General features: G+C 35.6%; 1 protein-coding gene across 1 annotated transcript in view; it reads left to right on the forward strand.

Moving 5' to 3' along the window:
* drap1 (DR1-associated protein 1 (negative cofactor 2 alpha)) overlaps window positions 1-19892 on the forward strand; it is a 43049-nt gene that overhangs the window by 13421 nt on the left and 9736 nt on the right. Inside the window, exons 2-6 of the mRNA XM_028803075.2 lie at window positions 9098-9170; window positions 13067-13160; window positions 13581-13703; window positions 14483-14573; window positions 18066-18148. Of these exons, the coding sequence (XP_028658908.1) occupies window positions 9098-9170; window positions 13067-13160; window positions 13581-13703; window positions 14483-14573; window positions 18066-18148 (464 nt within the window). The remainder of the gene's footprint in view (window positions 1-9097; window positions 9171-13066; window positions 13161-13580; window positions 13704-14482; window positions 14574-18065; window positions 18149-19892) is intronic.

The raw sequence follows: 19892 nt of genomic DNA on the forward strand, positions 1-19892 counted from the left end.
GTTCGCATGTCAGGCCGGTCGTATATCAAGGGTCGACTGTACTTGGTTGAAAACCCTTTGCTGGCAATGACAGCCTGAAGTCTTGAACTCATGGACATCACCAGATGCTGGGTTTCCTCCTTTTTAATGCTCTGCCAGGCCTTTACTGCAGCGGCTTTCAGTTGCTGTTTGTTTGTGGGCCTTTCTGTCTAAAGTTTAGTCTTCAACAAGTGAAATGCATGCTCAATTGGGTTAAGATCAGGTGACTGACATGGCCATTCAAGAATTTTCCACTTCTTTGCTTTAATAAACTCCTGGGTTGCTTTGGCTGTATGTTTTGGGTCATTGTCCATCTGTATCATGAAATGCCGCCCAATCAATTTGACTGCATTTAGCTGGATTTGAGCAGACAATATGTCTCTGAACACCTCAGAATTCATTCGGCTGCTTATGTCCTGTGTCACATCATCAATAAACACTAGTGTACCAGTGCCACTGGCAGCCATGTACGCCCAAGCCATCACACTTCCTCCACCGTGTTTTATAGATGATGTGGTATGCTTTGGATAATGCCTTCTCCATACTTTTTTCTTGCCATCATTCTGGTAGAGGTTGATCTTGGTTTCATCTGTCCAAAGAATCTTTCCAGAACTGTGCTGGCTTTTTTAGATGTTCTTTAGCAAAGTCCAGTCTAGTCTTTCTATTCTTGAGGCTTATTAGTGGCTTGCACCTTGCAGTGCACCCTCTGTATTTACTTTCATGCAGTCTTCTCTTTATGGTAGACTTGGATATCGATACACCTACCCCCTGGAGAGTGTTGTTCACTTGGTTGGCTGTTGTGAAGGGGTTTCTCTTCACCATTGAAATGATTCTGTGATCATCCACCACTGTTGTCTTCCGTGGACGGCCAGGTCTTTTTGCGTTGCTGAATATCATCAGTCTTCAAGTGGCATTGGTTCTTTTGGGTTGGCATCTGTTTGCCAGATGCAAAGTGCCTACCCAGTGCCAACAAAAACACACCTAAGGCATGGGCTGACGTGCTCTCAAGTCCACTGGTGCTTTGTAAGATAAGCAACAAATTGTGAAATTTTGAGTTTGGGGACAATTTATTATTATAACTGCAAGAGTTTAACAATGTGGAAGATAGTTTAAAGGAAACTGAACAAAATTAAACTGAAATATATTGGTTAAAATGTAATAAATATTGATTACAATTATAAGATTAATCCACTTACAAATCAAATGCATCATGTTGGAAATAACGTAGGATTACATCCACCATAGGATGGAAGGTCTGATTAAGTACATCGGCAAATTGTTTTCATGACTAAAAAAAGAAAGATGTTTGCATGCAAAAAATATTGAAGGCTGGAACCACTGTCATTTGCAATCTTATCCCAAAAACATTTGCAGTACCTAAACTTTTCAATGCAGGAAATAGAAAAATTACAACAGAAATGGTACAAGAAAAAATAAATAAAACACTTCCAGGTCTACCCGTTTTCTACAACTATTAACTGAAATATTTTGACAAAAGGGAAACTTTTAGATTGTTTCCAGAAAGAAAAAATGGAACCTTTATTTAGTAAATGAAATGTTCCTGTGAACTAATAAGCAATAGGATTCTTATATTTCTGTTCAACTTTGACTGCAACAATCTGTGTATGAGTTGCGTGTTCCATAGATCAATGCCTCCACAAGCAGATCACCAGGCATATACACATAAATAAACACGTGTCACACTGTAACTGGACAAATTTTAATTTTACAATATGGTAATTTCTCATATACAATGAGGGTAAAAGAAAGTAAACATTTCTCCTTCAATTAAAATGTTTTATTAGGCACAATAATTAACTGCATATTTAAATTTTAGTATTTCTAGTAGAAATTATCTAAATCTGATTCTTAAATTACAGGATCGGGCACCAACCTACACTTGCCTACATACCCAAATTCAATCACACTGGTACAATTATCACATTTTCACCCTCATAAACCATTTGCTTTACACGAAATTAGAAGATGATTAGTTATTTTTTGTTTTAGATCTTCACTCAGTTCACTTGCGTTTCACACTGCAAACTTTCAAGTGAACTATAATTTAATATTTAAAAAGCCTGTGGACTTGTTGTAGACTGTTTTCATTGAGCAAAACAATTTTTTTCTTGCAAAAAAAATGATCATGGAGGGTTGACGTAATAGCTGTGTTTGCACTGCCACATTTGCAATAATTACAGTGCCCTTCATAATGTTTGGGACAAAGACACATTTACCTTGATTTATCCTGCTGCTCCACAGTTTGAAATTACAAATAAAACCATTCAGATGTGATTAAAGTGCACATTGCATACATTTCAGTAACACCATGTAGACATGACACTTTTTATTCATGGTCTCCCCATTTCCGGGCATCATAATGTTTGGGACAATTGGCATCACGTGTTTGTAATTACTCAGGTGTGTTTCATTGCCTCATTGGTGCCAGCATAAGATAATTATTTTTCAACATGAGGACAAGAGCTGTGCCAATAAAAGTCAAAGAAGCCATTATGAAGCTGAGAAACAAGAACAAATGCATACAGACATTGGTAAAACTTTAGGATTACCTAAATCAACTGTCTAGAATATCATTAAGAAAAAACGCATAGGAGAGCTCAGTAATCACAATGGGACTGGCAGGCAAAGGAAGACCTCCACTGCTGAGGACAGAAGAATCCTCACTACAGTAAAGAAAAAGTCCCAAATGCCTACCTGTCTGACAGATCACAAACAGTCTTCAAGAGGCAGATGTCTATGTGTCAGAGACTACTACCTGCAGAGGACATCATGAACAAAAATACAGAGGCCACACTGCAAGTTACAAACCACTAGATGGCCATAAAAACAGGATGGTCAGATTACAGTTTGCAAAACAGTGCTTAAAATTGGCTGCAAAATTGTGGTAAAAAGGTCTTATGGACAAATGAAACAAAAATTAACCTGTATGAGAGTGATGGCTAGAGCAAAGTGTAGAGATGACAAGACACTGCCCAAGACCTAAATCACACCACCTGTGTCCCAAACATTAGGGTGCCCTGAAATGGGGGGGAACCAAGTAGAAACATGTTGTCATTTCTACATGGTGAAACCAAAATGTATGCAAATACCCATAAATTCTGCACTGTGCATTTTAATCATGTCTGAATTGTTTCATTTGTAATTTTAAACTGTGGGCAAGAAAATTGTCTCAAAAAATGTCCCAAACATTATGGAGGGCACTGTATATTGTTACAGAATGCCTATTATCTGATAACTAGAAGAATACATGAAAGTATTGTGCTATTTCACATCCTAAAGAAAGGTTAGCTTAGGGCATACAATGATGCATTTCAGTTTCATTTAGAAAGAAGATATGCCAAGCGAGTTTTTTTTCACTCTGTTGTTTCATGAATGCAAGTAAGAATTTAATTGTACTATGTACACAATAGTAATGACCCTATACAGCTACAAACTTGTTTACTCTCCAGTAGTCAACATCGGGGTGAGTAATGTCAGTCCTAGAGGGACACATTAGATGTCGGTTTTTGTTCGAACACAGTTACTTAATGAGAAATCGATTATTGCTGATGCTTCGTTTTTGTTATCTGCATCCTTAAGGTTCCCCACCCTTAATTACTTATTTTAGTCTTATAAACTGCTGCATTCACTGTTTTTAATTGCTTCACGTTAGCAATAAGATGCAAATGACAAAGGAAGCAACACTTCTTCCTCTAACTTGTTTCCATTTACACATATGCGTATTCATCATGAGCTATCTGGTTTAATTAATTTAATTTTTATGTTTCTGCTGCTGTGTTCATCTAAATATCCCCTTGGGGTTAATAAAGTTTATCTAATCTAAGTAAACAAAATATTTAGAAGAAAACTGAAGAGAAAAAAGTGATGGACTGAGAATCATTCATCCTTTTTAAGGCTTCAGACCATTTTGATGATATCCATGGAAAGAAAAATATTTTCAATATAAGAATGACCTGATATTGCAGAATTAAAACAGTTAAAAGCATAAAATCAAATACAATCTGTCATTGGCAATGATTGGTTTCTAATTATGCAACTGTATTGGAACAAAAATCTGTAGCTACTGTGGCCCTTTAGTACCAATGTTGCTCACCCTTGGTCTATATGAACCTCTGTTTAATTTATCTCAAATCACATCTGCTACTCTTAGGCCTGTAAATACTTGTTAATAATTCTCATTTTGTATTGTATACATAACATTTGTGTGCACTGTGCCCAAAGAATGAGCAAACTGAGAGGACTCCCCACCTGTATGCGTAAATCTTGTACAGGCAGTCCCCGGGTTACGTACGAGATAGGGACTGTAGGTTTGTACTTAAGTTGAATTTGTATGTAAGTCGGAATAGGTACAGTTAGGTCCATAAATATTTGGACAAAGACAACTTTTTTCTCATTTTGGTTCTGTACATTACCACAATGAATTTTAAATGAAACAACTCAGATGCAGTTGAAGTGCAGACTTTCAGCTTTAATTCAGTGGGGTGAACAAAACGATTGCATAAAAATGTGAGGCAACTAAAGCATTTTTTTAACACAATCCCTTCATTTCAGGGGCTCAAAAGTAATTGGACAATTGACTCAAAGGCTATTTCATGGGCAGGTATGGGCAAGTCCTTCGTTATGTCATTATCAATTAAGCAGATAAAAGGCCTGGAGTTGATTTGAGGTGTAGTGCTTGCATGTGGAAGATTTTGCTGTGAACAGACAACATGCGATCAAAGGAGCTCTCCATGCAGGTGAAAGAAGCCATCGTTAAGCTTCCAAAAAAAGGAAAAACCCATCTGAGAAATTGCTACAATATTACGAGTGGCAAAATCTACAGTTTGGTACATCCTGAGAAAGAAAGCAAGCATTGGTGAACTCAGCAACACAAAAAGACCTGGGGCCTCATGTATAAACGGTGCGTACGCACAGAAATGTTGCGTATGAACCTTTCCACGCTCAAATCGTGATGTATAAAACCTAAACTTGGCGTAAAGCCACGCACATTTCCACGGTAACTCATACCTTGGCGTACGCAATTTCTCTGCTCGGTTTTGCAGACTGGCGGCACCCAGTGTCAAAGCAGTGCTACTGTTCCTGTGTGATCACCCTTTCTTGTATCCACATCCACGGCGGCGGCTTTATCAAATACACTGAAATTAACCGCATATCGTTCATAAATTTAATGCATCTGATTGTAATTAACCTGTAACAATATAATGGTCCACAGAATGGTCAAACTACTGTTCCTGTGTGCTCATCCTTTCTTTCTTAGCTCCACATTCCTGACGCGGCTTTATAAATACACTGAAATTAACTGCATATTGTTTATTAGTGTAATGCATCTGATTGTAATTAACATGTAGCAATATAATGGTCCAGGGAATAGCCATAGTATTCCAAATACCATAACTGCTATAGCGTTGTTACGCTCACTGCATCTTGTTCTTCTTTTTGCTGCTCCCGTTAAGGGTTGCCACTGCGGATCATCTTTTTCCATATTACTCTCACTGCACCACTCGGAGTATTTATATCACTGTATCTGAGTGTGAATCACAGCAGCAGACGATCAGAAAGAGAATTATCGGTATACAGTTTCAAGTACACACTACCTCAACCACGGCAAAAAGCGTCAGAGCCTTTCCTGTATGGACCTCGCGTTTCAGAAACAGTTTCATCCCAAGAACTATAAACGCACTCAATCAGTCCATCAAGTGCTCCTTATAGAACTGTTTGTACTTATAAGTACAATTACCTCACTGTAAACTTACACTACAGTTATAATATTGCACAACCTGCGCCACTTTATAAAGCGCGTATGATGACAAGATGAAATGCAGCAAAATATGTTGCTTATAGTATACAGATAAAACTTTAACTTCATTTAAATAATCTGTATTGTTAATAATTAAGTGAGGACACGGTGCCGCAGCGTATAGCTAGTTCAAGGATAGCTCCTGCCTTGCGTTGTATTCTTGCTGGTGCTGACGCGACACTGGAAGGATAGACGAATAGAATAATTAAACATGTACTACGAAGATAATTCAATGTTCCTTAAAAGTTTTGAAGAATCGGCGTTCTAAGCTTACAAATGGCTTAACGTCTATTACAGAGCTGATTGTGTGGTGATTGGAGAAAGAAAAGTATGGACAGGAATTGAAGGTTAGTACGTTTGAAAGAGACAGTACTTCTGTAATAAATTATTTCATTGAAGGTCGTACATGGTGCAGCAAGCCTCTTGCGTGAGATATGAACAATCACTGCGCCACCGTGTTCCCATGTTTAATAACATGCTTTCATTCCTATCATCATGAAAATGATATCACGTATACATCTCAGTATTTTAATTATTCAGAGAGCTGTAATCTCTCGAATGTAATGCATTCTGTGTCCTGTCGGAGAAAGAGAAAGAACGGAAGCACGTAGTGATTCACACACACAGAGCACATAGAAGATCAAACACAAAACAAAGCATTTAACGTGCTACTTGAGAAACTAGTAAAATAAACGATTTTAAGATGAAGTTTATGATGTTCTACTTTAATGGCAAAATAAACTACGTGATTAAAGTGGAAATTTCGAGATTAAAGTTGACATTTCGTGCTTTTTTCCCCACTGTGTGCCTATGGTTTTTGTTTGTTCCCTAATACGCTTTCATATGACACTCAGACGGTGGGCTACGACTTGCCTTTTCACGGCGACTTTGATATGTGATTTCTTTTTTATTTCAGGCACTGTGCGACTTTGTGAATTTGATCTTTCGAGTTTTTCCGACACTCTGTCTCTCGATCAACTTCCTTTTGTTGATTATACCACTGTTTAAACCAACAAATAGTACGTTTTTCCTTTGCCTCTACTTGGTATTCGCTGAAATTCTTATATTTTCCCCTGTGCTTTTCCCATTGTCTTTTCACAGAAGGCTATTTATATTGATTTGCATATTCAAAGAGGCGTAATTCTGGGAGGAGTTGGGGCGGACAGAAGGCGTGTGCACGTGCGTTACTTTTCACGGTGATCTGGATTTATGTAGTGGAAGAACGTGAAAGTATGCGTGCGCACAGATTCCTGCATCTGGATTTTTCTGTGCGTACGCACAATCCCGCTTTTGTGCTTACGCCATGTTATAGTGTGAGTTCTACGCACGGCGTTATACATGAGGCCCCTGGACGTCCACGGAAGACAACAGTGGTGGATGATCGCAGAATCATTTCCATGGTGAAGAGAAACCCCTTCACAACAGCCAACCAAGTGAACAACACTCTCTAGGGGGTAGGTGTATCGATATCCAAGTCTACCATAAAGAGAAGACTGCATGAAAGTAAATACAGAGGGTGCACTGCAAGGTGCAAGCCACTAATAAGCCTCAAGAATAGAAAGGCTAGACTGGACTTTGCTAAAGAACATCTAAAAAAGCCAGCACAGTTCTGGAAAAAACATTCTTTGAACAGATGAAACCAAGATCAACCTCTACCAGAATGATGGCAAGAAAAAAGTATGGAGAAGGTGTGGAACAGCTCATTATCCAAAGCATACCACATCATCTGTAAAACACGGTGGAGGCAGTGTGATGGCTTGGGCGTGCATGGCTGCCAGTGGCACTGGGACACTAGTGTTTATTGATGATGTGACACAGGACAGAAGCAGCTGAATGAATTCTGAGGTGTTCAGAGACATACTGTCGGCTCAAATCCAGCTAAATGCAGTCAAGTTAATTGGGCGGTGTTTCATGATACAGATGGACAATGACCCAAAACATACAGCCAAAGCAACCCAGGAGTTTATTAAAACAAAGAAGTGGAAAATTCTTGAATGGCCAAGTCAGTCACCTGATCTTAACCCAATTGAGCATGCATTTCATTTGTTGAAGACTAAACTTAAGACAGAAAGGGCCCACAAACAAACAGCAACTGAAAGCCGCTGCAGTAAAGGCCTGGCAGAGCATTAAAAAGGAGGAAAACCCAGCATCTGGTGATGTCCATGAGTTCAAGACTTCAGGCTGTCATTGCCAGCAAAGGGTTTTCAACCAAGTATTAGAAATGAACATTTTATTTCCAGTTATTTCATTTGTCCAATTACTTTTGAGCCCCTGAATGAAGGGATTGTGTTAAAAATGCTTTAGTGTGCCTCACATTTGTATGCAATCATTTTGTTCACCCCCACTGAATTAACGCTGAAAGTCTGCACTTCAACTGCATCTGAGTTGTTTCATTTAAAATTCATTGTGGTAATGTACAGAACCAAAATTAGAAAAAAGTTGTCTCTGTCCAAATATTTATGGACCTAACTATATGTATGTTTGTGTAAATATTTGTGTATGTACACAATACAGTATCTACAGTATAGTAGGTACCTCTTAACCTGCATACATTTTTGCTGACTGAAGTCACTAATCAGCCTACCATCTACATCTTTATATATCATTCAGGAAGATGCAGCACATGTATAGGGGGAGAAAAATTTCAGAAAGACAGTCCGTTTGCTGAGATTTAAGCCTAGAACTCATTGGCTACAATACTACCAAAAAAAAAACAAAACAAGAAAATATCAGTAAAAGTATTTTTTTTTTTCTCCCCTAATGAGTTAATTGTCAAGTTAATATCATTCCGAATTTTGGTGGAGTCACTCCTTTAAGGAATTATTGAATGGTCTTACCATGCTTCTCAAGATTCAGGGGGAAATGGAGTTCTTAATTGTACCCTTTTGACAGAAAACTGTATATGTCATGAAGACTTATTTAAGAACAGTTGGTATTAATTATCAATAGCATATGCTTGTTTATGAAAAATAGTAGGGTTTAATGTACCAGAAAAATGAGCCTCTGTGGATCCAGCATTTTATTCTTCAACTAAAACATCTGAGCACAATACATGTTTTGAGTTCAGGTGCTTACAATGAATAATGTGATTTTAGCTGGTTAATAGTATAAGCAGAATTTTTAATGTGAAGTACTTTAATAAATACTAATTGGCACCTTAGTGATTATAAGATATTGCAGGATCAGAAAGTTATTCTTTTGAGTAGAACTTTTTAATTCAACGCAAAATGCACTAATGGTCCCTTTCTTTGATTTTCTTAGGCCAGAATAAAGAAGATTATGCAGACTGATGAAGAGATTGGTAAAGTTGCAGCTGCAGTACCTGTCATTATCTGTATCCTTACCTCTATCTACTTTACTGAAATGAGGTGCAAGTTGAATTGAATTGTTTAAAAGCTTATTGTATATATTTTGTAGAATTAACAGCTGTCTTTACTTGTGCGTTAGTGACATTTAGATGCAATTATTATCTTCAAAAATAACATTTTCATAAATTTTATAAAAATCTGTTGTGTTTATAGAAATATTGTATACATTTTATTTGTTAAAACTTGCAATACATTTTAATTCAACAGCAGATTCTTAATACTATTCATGATTTTGTTTTTAAAGTTGAAATGCAGACAAGTGTCAAATTCAGCATGCTGATATGTTTAAAATTATCCAGATAACCTGTAGGAAGTATTAAAAAAAAAAAAAAAAAAAAAAAAAAGTTTTGAAATGAAGTTTAGTATGCCATGTGAGGTTTCTTCTGGCCTAATAATCAGTTTATATACTATACATGTTTGAACTTGACCACTTAAGACTTGCATGCGTAGTTCCAGTATTTGTGATGTGAGGCACATTTTGCTGACAATGTGAGAGATCATTCATTGTCTTAGAAGGTAAACAGTGGTTTTCTCATTAACCAAAACTGAAACGACAACTATTGTTAATGAAAAATAATTTTATTAAGTAAAATTAGAATAAGCATTAAACAATGTCCAAAAGCTATAAATAATGGGGGAAGAAAAAATTATTTTGTAATTTAACTTTTTCTTGGCACTTGTCTATCTGTATAATGTACAGTATATGCAAGCTGGAATGTTCAAGAAAATTTTGTGGGCATAATGTTAGAGAAGAATGTGATCAATGTATGTGTTTGTGTTGCCCACTTATAATCTTCTTTTACACTTAGTCGCTATATTGGCATGAGTCTCGATTGGCATCAGATTGCTGATCTCCTCTGGCCTTGTTTTGTCTCTTTGCAAATGCAGCAAAACACATTTAACCATTAAGTAAATTATGCAGCCATCTGCCATCAGGTGACAAAGGACAACCCATGTCAAAATCACACAAGTAGAAGTGGGTAGCAATGTATTACATTTACTATGTTGTTTGTACTTAAGTAAATTTCTGGAAAAATTGTATGTTTCAAAGTAGTTCCTGAAAATGATACTTGTTTACTTTTAATCATTTACATGTGTAAATCCAAACATTTACTTTCAGTCTGTTATATTTTTGTCAGAGTAATTACAGTTACATTTAAAATGTTCTCATTTATCTTTTAACTGCCTCAAGTCTTTTTTTACCATGAAGAACAAGCAGCAACTCTTCACCATCAGCTGGCTTATTCTTTGGATTTCATAGGTCATTTTCAGCTATAACTCGGTTTTAATTTGTAGAACTGAGAACCAATGACAAAGCTTCACAACTTTCCAATGTGTGTTTCTTTGCCCTAATCTAATTCTTTAATTAGATGTTAGTCACAGCTGTAATTCGCTGACAACAGGCAGGACAACTTTTGCTAAACTGCAAGGAAAATGTGCTAAAAATGCCCCTTGTTTCTTTGAAAGATCCTGTTAAGTAGTTTAACAATTAGAGCCATGGAGGGATTGTGAAGTAGCTTGAATGTCCACCATGGCTTCAAATTTAGTCAGTATTTTGACTGACAAAAAAGTATTGTTATCTTTATATGCCACATTTTTTTCTGTAGTATAGCTAGCCCTGGAATATCAGTAACTTAAACAAAGTTTTAAAGTCTAATTTTGATGTCCTTTATTAAACCTTTATAATTCTAAAGTAATATCTAGCTGTCAAATTAGTGTAAAAATCATATATATATTGTGTGTGTGTGTGTGTGTGTTACTTTAAAATGCTGTTGTCCTGCTTGCTGCCATTTTCATGACAGTGCAGATTAAGTAGAGGAATAATAGCATGGAATCGATGCTGTCAGCCAAAATAATATTTCACATATACATTTAGTTTTAATTGGCCAATTTAGTACTGATTAATTTTAAGCTGTATACCCAGTCACGGCACAACTAGGGATACATATATTTTGGTAATTGAGGGTGATTAATAACAATTTTTTTAAATGGGTACACGATGCAATACTTATGTGAAAATGATTAGTGAATAAGCTTCCACAGAGGGCTGTATGTTAAAGACACTGCTTCAGAGTTAATTTGGTCTGACATCCAAAGGGTTGAGTTTTTAGTTGTTTTTGTTTCAGTACTTTAAAAGTCTAATGTAAATGAAAGTATCATTTTTGGCCTCATCCTTTTTTTTGTGAATGAGTACTTTTACTTACTTTTACATATATGTAAACAACTGTTTGCTTTAATATATATCAGGTTAAAGTAACAAGAGTCACCAAACCATGCACTGGTAGTTTGTCACATTATCATTAAAAAATTATGCACTGTCACAGATAGTTAAATTATATGTTTCGTGTGTTAAGTTTACTGGTATGCAAGATGTATGGCATACAATTTTATAAAGAAAACTGTGTTTTTATATAAAGTTTAAAAAATTTGACAAATGTTAAAAGTTAATTGCTGAAAAAATGTAAATAAAAATCAAAAATAGAATGAAAACCTAAATAAAAATAGTGGTAAAACTAAAAGTAAAAGGTAAAATAAAAAAGCTCAAAAATAAAAATTAAAAAAAAAAAAAAAAACCTTAACTAGAAAACCATCAGAAGGTAAGGTTGACCCTAATTGCTAGTTAATATTATTGAGCAACTTTACCCTTTCAATATCACTTTTTTGTTCATTATATACGTAATGTCTAATATGGAACATTTTCAAATCATTCTGATTTAAAATTTTTAGTATTTTTTTCTGTATTTTTTTTTTAATTTAAAACTTGTGTATACAAATAAAACTTTCCACAGATGCAGTTTTATTTCAGAAAATGTTAAGAATAAAGTCATGCTACTTGCATGTGCATTTAGATCGCTTTCATTAATCCTGGGTGGAGCATCTTTTTGCTGCAATAATTGTTTAAATAAAAAATTGTCTACCAGTCTTGCACCCAATCTGGAAATGATGTTTTAAATTTTTTATATATTTTCTGTTGCTCTCTTAAGGCATTCCAAGTGTGGAAGAAAATAAGCCACAATATTTTAATTTAACAAAAGGAGGTCTTTAATAGCATTAATGCCAATCCAGAACTTTACATTAAAATTCTGAATACCAGTTAAAGCAGTCTCCAGTTTTTTATAGCTTGGAAATACCCCCACCCCCACCCCAGAACCCAGTTCTTTACTTATTGTTAAATAACATATTTTTTCCTAGTGACAGGATTTAAAGTTAACAGAGCATAATACAAACCCTTTGTTTTTATCATGCTAAACAGTAAAATTTCACGTGCTTTTTTTTTTTTTTTTAAATAAATGTCAAAACTGTTTAATTTTTTGTTTCTGTCCTTTTTTCCTCCTATTACCATTCTTTAGCAGGGTGTATCTTGGAGTATTAGCATTATTAGGTTTGCAGTATAAATAACATTATAAAATTTAATCACTAAGATTTTATAGTTTTATACTGTTCCTCCACTCTGCAAATTTTGATAATCTTATCCCTGAGAGAGAAATTTCTTTGGAATATATTATATCCATGTCTATAGTATACACACACAGATAACAGCTGTTTTTTTACTTGAATTAACTTACAGTTCCTAGAGCCCATAAACAATAGCCAGTTTTTATTTTAAAATTTTAGAAAGTTAACAAATTTGTAGCTGACTACATGGACTTCCTGGATAACATCTGTAAGAGTAAAATATTTCATATAATGCGTGGTAGATAAGTGTATAGTAGAAATTGTGTAGCTTTGGACATTCTTGTGCCTAATAATTATATGAAGTATGCTTGCAGTCATGATAGTTAATTTTGCCTACCACTGTAAAGGTCTTGCGTTATATTTTTCCTTTTGCATAAACTTGTGGTTTCCTTAATTTACTAATTAGCACGAGCCCTTGAGCTGTTCTTAGAGTCCCTCCTTACAAAGGCATGTCAGGTCACACAATCCAGGAATGCAAAAACAATGACCACATCACATCTGTAAGTATTTTTCCTTAACACTAGACATGTAGCCTCTCTTGTTCTTTATCACTGCTACTTATAGAGTAGTAGTTTATCTGTGTGACTGATTTATTTGAAAGCTGAATGCATTACATTACTAACAAAAGCATAATACAAACAACAGAGTTACAGGTTTTTGGTTTCTTGTGATATACATGCTTTAACATATCCTATAGTTGTACACCATTCATTTATGCCATAAAATCATTGTTTAGCTGTGTAACTTTCGTTTATGGTTCAAGGTGTGCATTGTGTGCTTGTACAATAAGTTCTGATCTATTTGGAAATCTGCAGAATCTGGTAAAAGCTACAATTATTGTGAAAAATTGTTTTATCTAATTATACCTTTAGCTGAATGCTTGCACTATATTCTCTCTAACATTTTTAATTTGTTTTCAGGAAGCAGTGCATTGAGCTGGAGCAACAGTTTGACTTTTTGAAGGACCTAGTGGCGGCAGTACCAGATATGCAAGGAGACAATGAGGATAACCACACCGAAGGGGGAGAAAAGGTCTCGCGCAGGTGAGAGTGTTTTTATTATGATATAAACAAATGTATACTCATATGCTCTATGTGAAACAAAAGATATTCAGTAATTTGTGCAAAATAGCTTTCAAAGTAATAATAGCTAAACATATTTTTATATGAATATCAGATTGTCGTTCGTAATACACAGCAAGAGATGCATGCTTCTACCAGTCAAAAGTTTTAGAACGCCTCAGTTTTCTCGGTTTTTCTTCAAATTTAATCAGTTTAAATGCAATGAATGACCTAAAATGGTGAAAAGGTAAGCAGTGAACTGTCAGAGGTTTAAATTTCTCTGCTTTAAGTCAGTGGGATTATTAAGTAATTAGCAGAAGTTGGGACACCCGTGCAAATTGTTTGGTTCAACTTGCAAGGCTTAATTTATTGTAATTGCTGCAGAACATCTATAGGATATCACCTATTAGTTGTTCCCTGAAGAAGGCCCATTTGTTATTTGAGCGCTTTGAGTAGTGAGAAAAGTGCTATATAAATGTAAAGAATTATTATTATTATGAAATTTCCCTTTTTTCGGTTTTTGCTAACCTAAAATTTAAATTTAAACCTCTGTCAGTTTACTGCTTACATTTTAGGTCATTCATTGCATTTCAACTGATTAAATATGAAGAAAAACTGAGGTGTTTTAAAACTTTTGACCAGTAGTGTATGTTTCACAAAATTACTTTTGCAGGATATTTTAGTGCTTACTGAATCAATATGCAACTGCTTACATGATCCCCAGAATTTACGCCATTTATTTTATAATATCTCCTTTAAAGAGGGAGAAAACCAGGGTCCGGAAGAAAAAATGGTGGTGCTGGCACAAAGGCTAAAGACAAGAAGCAGTCTGGGACTGAATCTGAGCAGGAGGTACTGTATATCTCCCCCCCCCCCCCATCCCCCCCCAGTACACTACACTCTGTAACTGCTACGCCTGTATGCTTTATATTGTATATTTTTAAATATACTGTGTATATTTTTTAGAAACAAAAGAGCAAAATGACAGGGATAAAGTGTAGTATTATTTACTGACTTTGAGCAAACTATAACTGCACATTTAAAAACATGAGTATTACAAAAGCACAAGTGTATGTTTTATTAATAGATTTTGTGTTGCGATTCTTACTACTTCTTTTCAAATGGCTTGCTTACCTTTAAAGGATCATTCTTTATTAATGTTACTGTGTGTACTGAGCAAAGTTTAGAGGAAATTCTGAGTAGTAAGATGCGTCTGGACACTAGAAGTGCCAATACCTAAAGGAGAGTGGGACTAAAAAGTTGACATCTTTTTGTAAATACCTAAAGACAAAAGGTTATATTCTGTGCTTTAGCCAAATATTAATCTTTTAGATTGCTTATGTATACAACAAACAGATCAACTTTGATTTTGCTAGTTTAACACTTAAAGAAATTGTGTCCTTCTTCGCATACAGTTAACAGTAGTATGCTATATGTAAAGCTGTTACAGTGCAGTTATGACACCACTCCCGAAGATAACAGCAGTGCATGGTCTAAGCAGCAGATTCTTTTCAAGCTTCGTCAATAAGGTTACTGTGTTGTGGGACTGGGTGAAATTCAGCTTGACATATAGTATATAACATTAATGTTTTGCCTCTGTCACAGGTACTTAATACTTTGAATAAAGTGTATTAAGATGCTTTCAGACTTACAGGTTGCCCAAAGGTACCATTACAGTACTATTAGAGATAAAAGATGTGCAACAAATTTGGTTAAAATGTTATCTTGTCTTAAACTGCAGTCCAAGATTAAGTATCTGACATCAATAAATGTATTTATAATGAAGTTGCAATCACTGTTACAATCACTGCATGCGATAAATTACCAAAACTAAACTTAAATGAGTTTTGAACTACAATTTCTGGAGAGGGAACCATTTGAATTATTCATTAATATACTTGATATAAAATACTAAAAAGAGGAAAAGATGACCCAAAGTGAATTTAACTATTTTGGTAGTAAAAGAATGATCAAGCAAGAAGTGATATTTATCACAAATTGCAAGGGTGCATTAAAATATATAGTGAAATAGTGAAAACTTTAAATTTGCATTTTATGAGTTTTTCATATGTAAAGAAGTCCATAATCTCTCAGCAGTAAAAGAGACTATTAAGGAGATACTCCGTGATTTGGAAATGTAAGTGACATATAAATGCCTATTACAGTAAAAATCTATTCCTGATAAAAGATAGAGTGCTTAAGGAAGACAGCGAGCATATGTATAAACCCTTGATATGTACTTTTCAAAAATTACTTCACACAGAGAAATTTCCTTTTAGATTCGTATAGATTGTTCTCCTTTTATATAAAAAGTGTGATCCGCCAGATTCAATTAAATACAGACCAGTAAGCTTAACACACACTTAAGCTAAATTAATGGGAGCATTTATTAAGGATGGCAAGAACACTTATATCAGTGAAGAGTCAACATAGGTTTTCACAGAAGAAACAGTGTTTAATTAACATGCTGGAATTATATGAGGAACAAACAAAAACACATGATCAGAGAGGTGCATATGACATTTTTTTCTTGAGTTTGCACAGAGCTTTTGGGAGGCTTATGATCAAACTAAAAAATGTGAGCTGAAGGTGCAGTGTGTAGATGGGTACAAACACTGGAAGCAAAGGGTTATAGTGTGAATAATGTTTTCAGAATTATGTTAAATTATGGATCAGTGCTTTAGTTTTAATGTACATATATGAATGATCTTGGTAAGAATGTAAACAAGCAGGTTAAGTCTGCAAATGATAGTTTATCTTCACCCAGAGAACCACAGACACATGGTATGGTATATAGGAATACTTTGGGGATCTTTGAAATGTTATTTAGAAAAATTAGGTGAATAAGATTGATAGGTTTTGTATACTAAATGGCCTGTCCTGTCAATATTCAAAAATAATAAGAAAGAGGAAGGTTAAGAACATTTTAACAGTGTTCAACATGTGATGCTTTATTGCTTTATTTGTTAAGAAATCATACAGTACACTGTTAATAAAATAAAACTTAACTGCTTGCAGAGTGTGGAAGTAAGAATCCGTGTCTCTCAGCAGTGTAGCTCGCAAATTTAATCATCATACTTCTCATATAATACTCCTACCAGACAGCTTTTAAGCATTTAGTATTTGGGTATAGGCTGTGCAGTGTTCAGTTACTATATTACAGGAAAGGTGACTTGGATATGAAAAGTTCTCCTTTATTTTTGTTTTTCTACTAAAAGCATTTTTAGTTGTATTCTTTTCTTTGTTCAATTTGCTATGTAGAAAAGTGTGAGGATGTATATTTAACATCAGTATATTTCACCTGGGGTGGCACAGTGGTAGTGCTGCTGCCTCACGGTAAGGAGACCAGGATTCGTGTCCCAGGTCCTCCCTGCGCAGAGGTTACACATTTTCACCGTTTGGGTTTCCTCCATTTGCTCCAGTTTCCTCCCACGGTGCAATGACATGCAAGTTAGGTTGATTGGTGATACTAAATTGTTCCTAGTGTGGGACTCGGGTGTGTGCGTGGATGTGTGTTCACCCTGAGATGGACTTGGCACCCTGTCCAGGTTTGTTCAAGCCTCTCCCAGTGCTAGCTGGGGATAGGTTCCAGAACCAGTGTGATCCTTTAAGGACAAAGCGGGTTAGACAGTGACTGACGTTACACCTGGTGCTGTGAATCTTGCATTTGTAATTGTTCCTTTTTATATGTGGAACAACTGGCGATAGCAGTAAGATTTATTTCAGTAGCTGTTTAAGTTCTTTCATTTGGCCTCAGTGAATCAACTATACTAACCCATTGTTGTAGTTTTAGACACTGTTGTCAACTACCACCTGCTCAGTTTTTTTACAGTATTCTTTAGATACTTTTGTATTAAAGACTTCTTATTTTATTTGGCGTATTTGTTTTAAAGAATCATTAGTTTTAGCTTAGGTGATGCATGATGGCCTGTCAAATACACATACACTTGGGTTCATCTCCTGGACTAACAAACATCTTCCTATATTTCTATGAGTTTCATGTGGGTATTGCAGCTCTCTGTTATATCCTAAAATGTGCGTGTTCACATAACTAAAGCCTCAGAGTAGGCTTGATATTGCTATGTCTGTATGTGTGTGTCTTGTGTCCAGTGGTACAAGGATAAGCTTTGATCAATTGTTATCTTGGCCTGGAAACAGCAGGTTTATGATATATATATATATATATATATATATATATATATATATATATATATATATATATATATATATATATATATATATAAAATAGAGAGTTTTTTTTTTTTTTTTATAACGAGGTGGCTTTTTTTTTTTTTTTTTTTAAACTGAGCAATAACATACCTCATGTCCCTTCATTTGTTATAGGATGACTCTGAAGACAGTGAGACAGAAGAGGAAGAGATATCACAGTCAAACATAAACCAACAGGCTACTGCAAGATTTCACAGGTATTACTGCTCTTTTGCTACATCACTTGAAGTTTTTCTTAGTTTTTTTTTTTTTTTTTCTTTCTTATGACCCAAGAGTGGGGTCTACCCCTTTGGAGAATTACGAACACAAGTCATAACATAGTGATAGTGTTTGCTTAAACTGTCCATCGCAAGGCACTCCGCAAAATATACACAACCCTTTACTGTTAAGTACTATTTTCAGCTCTGCATGGTCTAAATTAAGACCTGCTACTCATAGTTTAAGAACTTATGGTATAATAGATACATAAAATTCATTTATTTAACATTGATGGTAAGCTATGGAATACACACAGGATTGAAGTCATATTATGTATAAAATATTCTTAATAAGTACAGATTTTTTGTTTTTTACTGGGTAATCTTCAAAAGTACTAGGAAGAAGTGGTAAAACATATTCTTTCATTTACTGCAATAGGTCAGTACAACACTGTATATTTTAATATTTTATCATTAGGCCATCTCCACTTGCACCTGCACTTCTTTTTTGTGTCACTGGTGTAGGTTGGTGCTTTTCCAACCAGTGTACAGTGGGTAATCACACTAATCCAGGTTCCCAAGTTCAGACACTGCAGCCCTCCAGGAATGAACTTGGGAACCCCTGCAAATATAGAGAGTTAAAGTTCACTTAGCTGGAAGTGAATGCCACCTTGAAACATATTTAGAGCACAGTAAAATGTTACAGAACATACAGTGGTGTGAAAAACTATTTGCCCCCTTCCTGATTTCTTATTCTTTTGCATGTTTGTCACACAAAATGTTTCTGATCATCAAACACATTTAACCATTAGTCAAATATAACACAAGTAAACACAAAATGCAGTTTTTAAATGATGGTGTTTATTATTTAGGGAGAAAAAAAATCCAAACCTACATGGCCCTGTGTGAAAAAGTAATTGCCCCCTTGTTAAAAAATAACCTAACTGTGGTGTATCACACCTGAGTTCAATTTCCGTAGCCACCCCCAGGCCTGATTACTGCCACACCTGTTTCAATCAAGAAATCACTTAAATAGGAGCTGCCTGACACAGAGAAGTAGACCAAAAGCACCTCAAAAGCTAGACATCATGCCAAGATCCAAAGAAATTCAGGAACAAATGAGAACAGAAGTAATTGAGATCTATCAGTCTGGTAAAGGTTATAAAGCCATTTCTAAAGCTTTGGGACTCCAGCGAACCACAGTGAGAGCCATTATCCACAAATGGCAAAAACATGGAACAGTGGTGAACCTTCCCAGGAGTGGCCGGCCGACCAAAATTACCCCAAGAGCGCAGAGACGACTCATCCGAGAGGTCACAAAAGACCCCAGGACAACGTCTAAAGAACTGCAGGCCTCACTTGCCTCAATTAAGGTCAGTGTTCACGACTCCACCATAAGAAAGAGACTGGGCAAAAACGGCCTGCATGGCAGATTTCCAAGACGCAAACCACTGTTAAGCAAAAAGAACATTAGGGCTCGTCTCAATTTTGCTAAGAAACATCTCAATGATTGCCAAGACTTTTGGGAAAATACCTTGTGGACTGATGAGTCAAACGTTGAACTTTTTGGAAGGCAAATGTCCCGTTACATCTGGCGTAAAAGGAACACAGCATTTCAGAAAAAGAACATCATACCAACAGTAAAATATGGTGGTGGTAGTGTGATGGTCTGGGGTTGTTTTGCTGCTTCAGGACCTGGAAGGCTTGTTGTGATAGATGGAACCATGAATTCTACTGTCTGCCA

This window comes from Erpetoichthys calabaricus, chromosome 1 (assembly GCF_900747795.2).
Source record: "Erpetoichthys calabaricus chromosome 1, fErpCal1.3, whole genome shotgun sequence".
Taxonomy (NCBI): domain Eukaryota; kingdom Metazoa; phylum Chordata; class Cladistia; order Polypteriformes; family Polypteridae; genus Erpetoichthys; species Erpetoichthys calabaricus.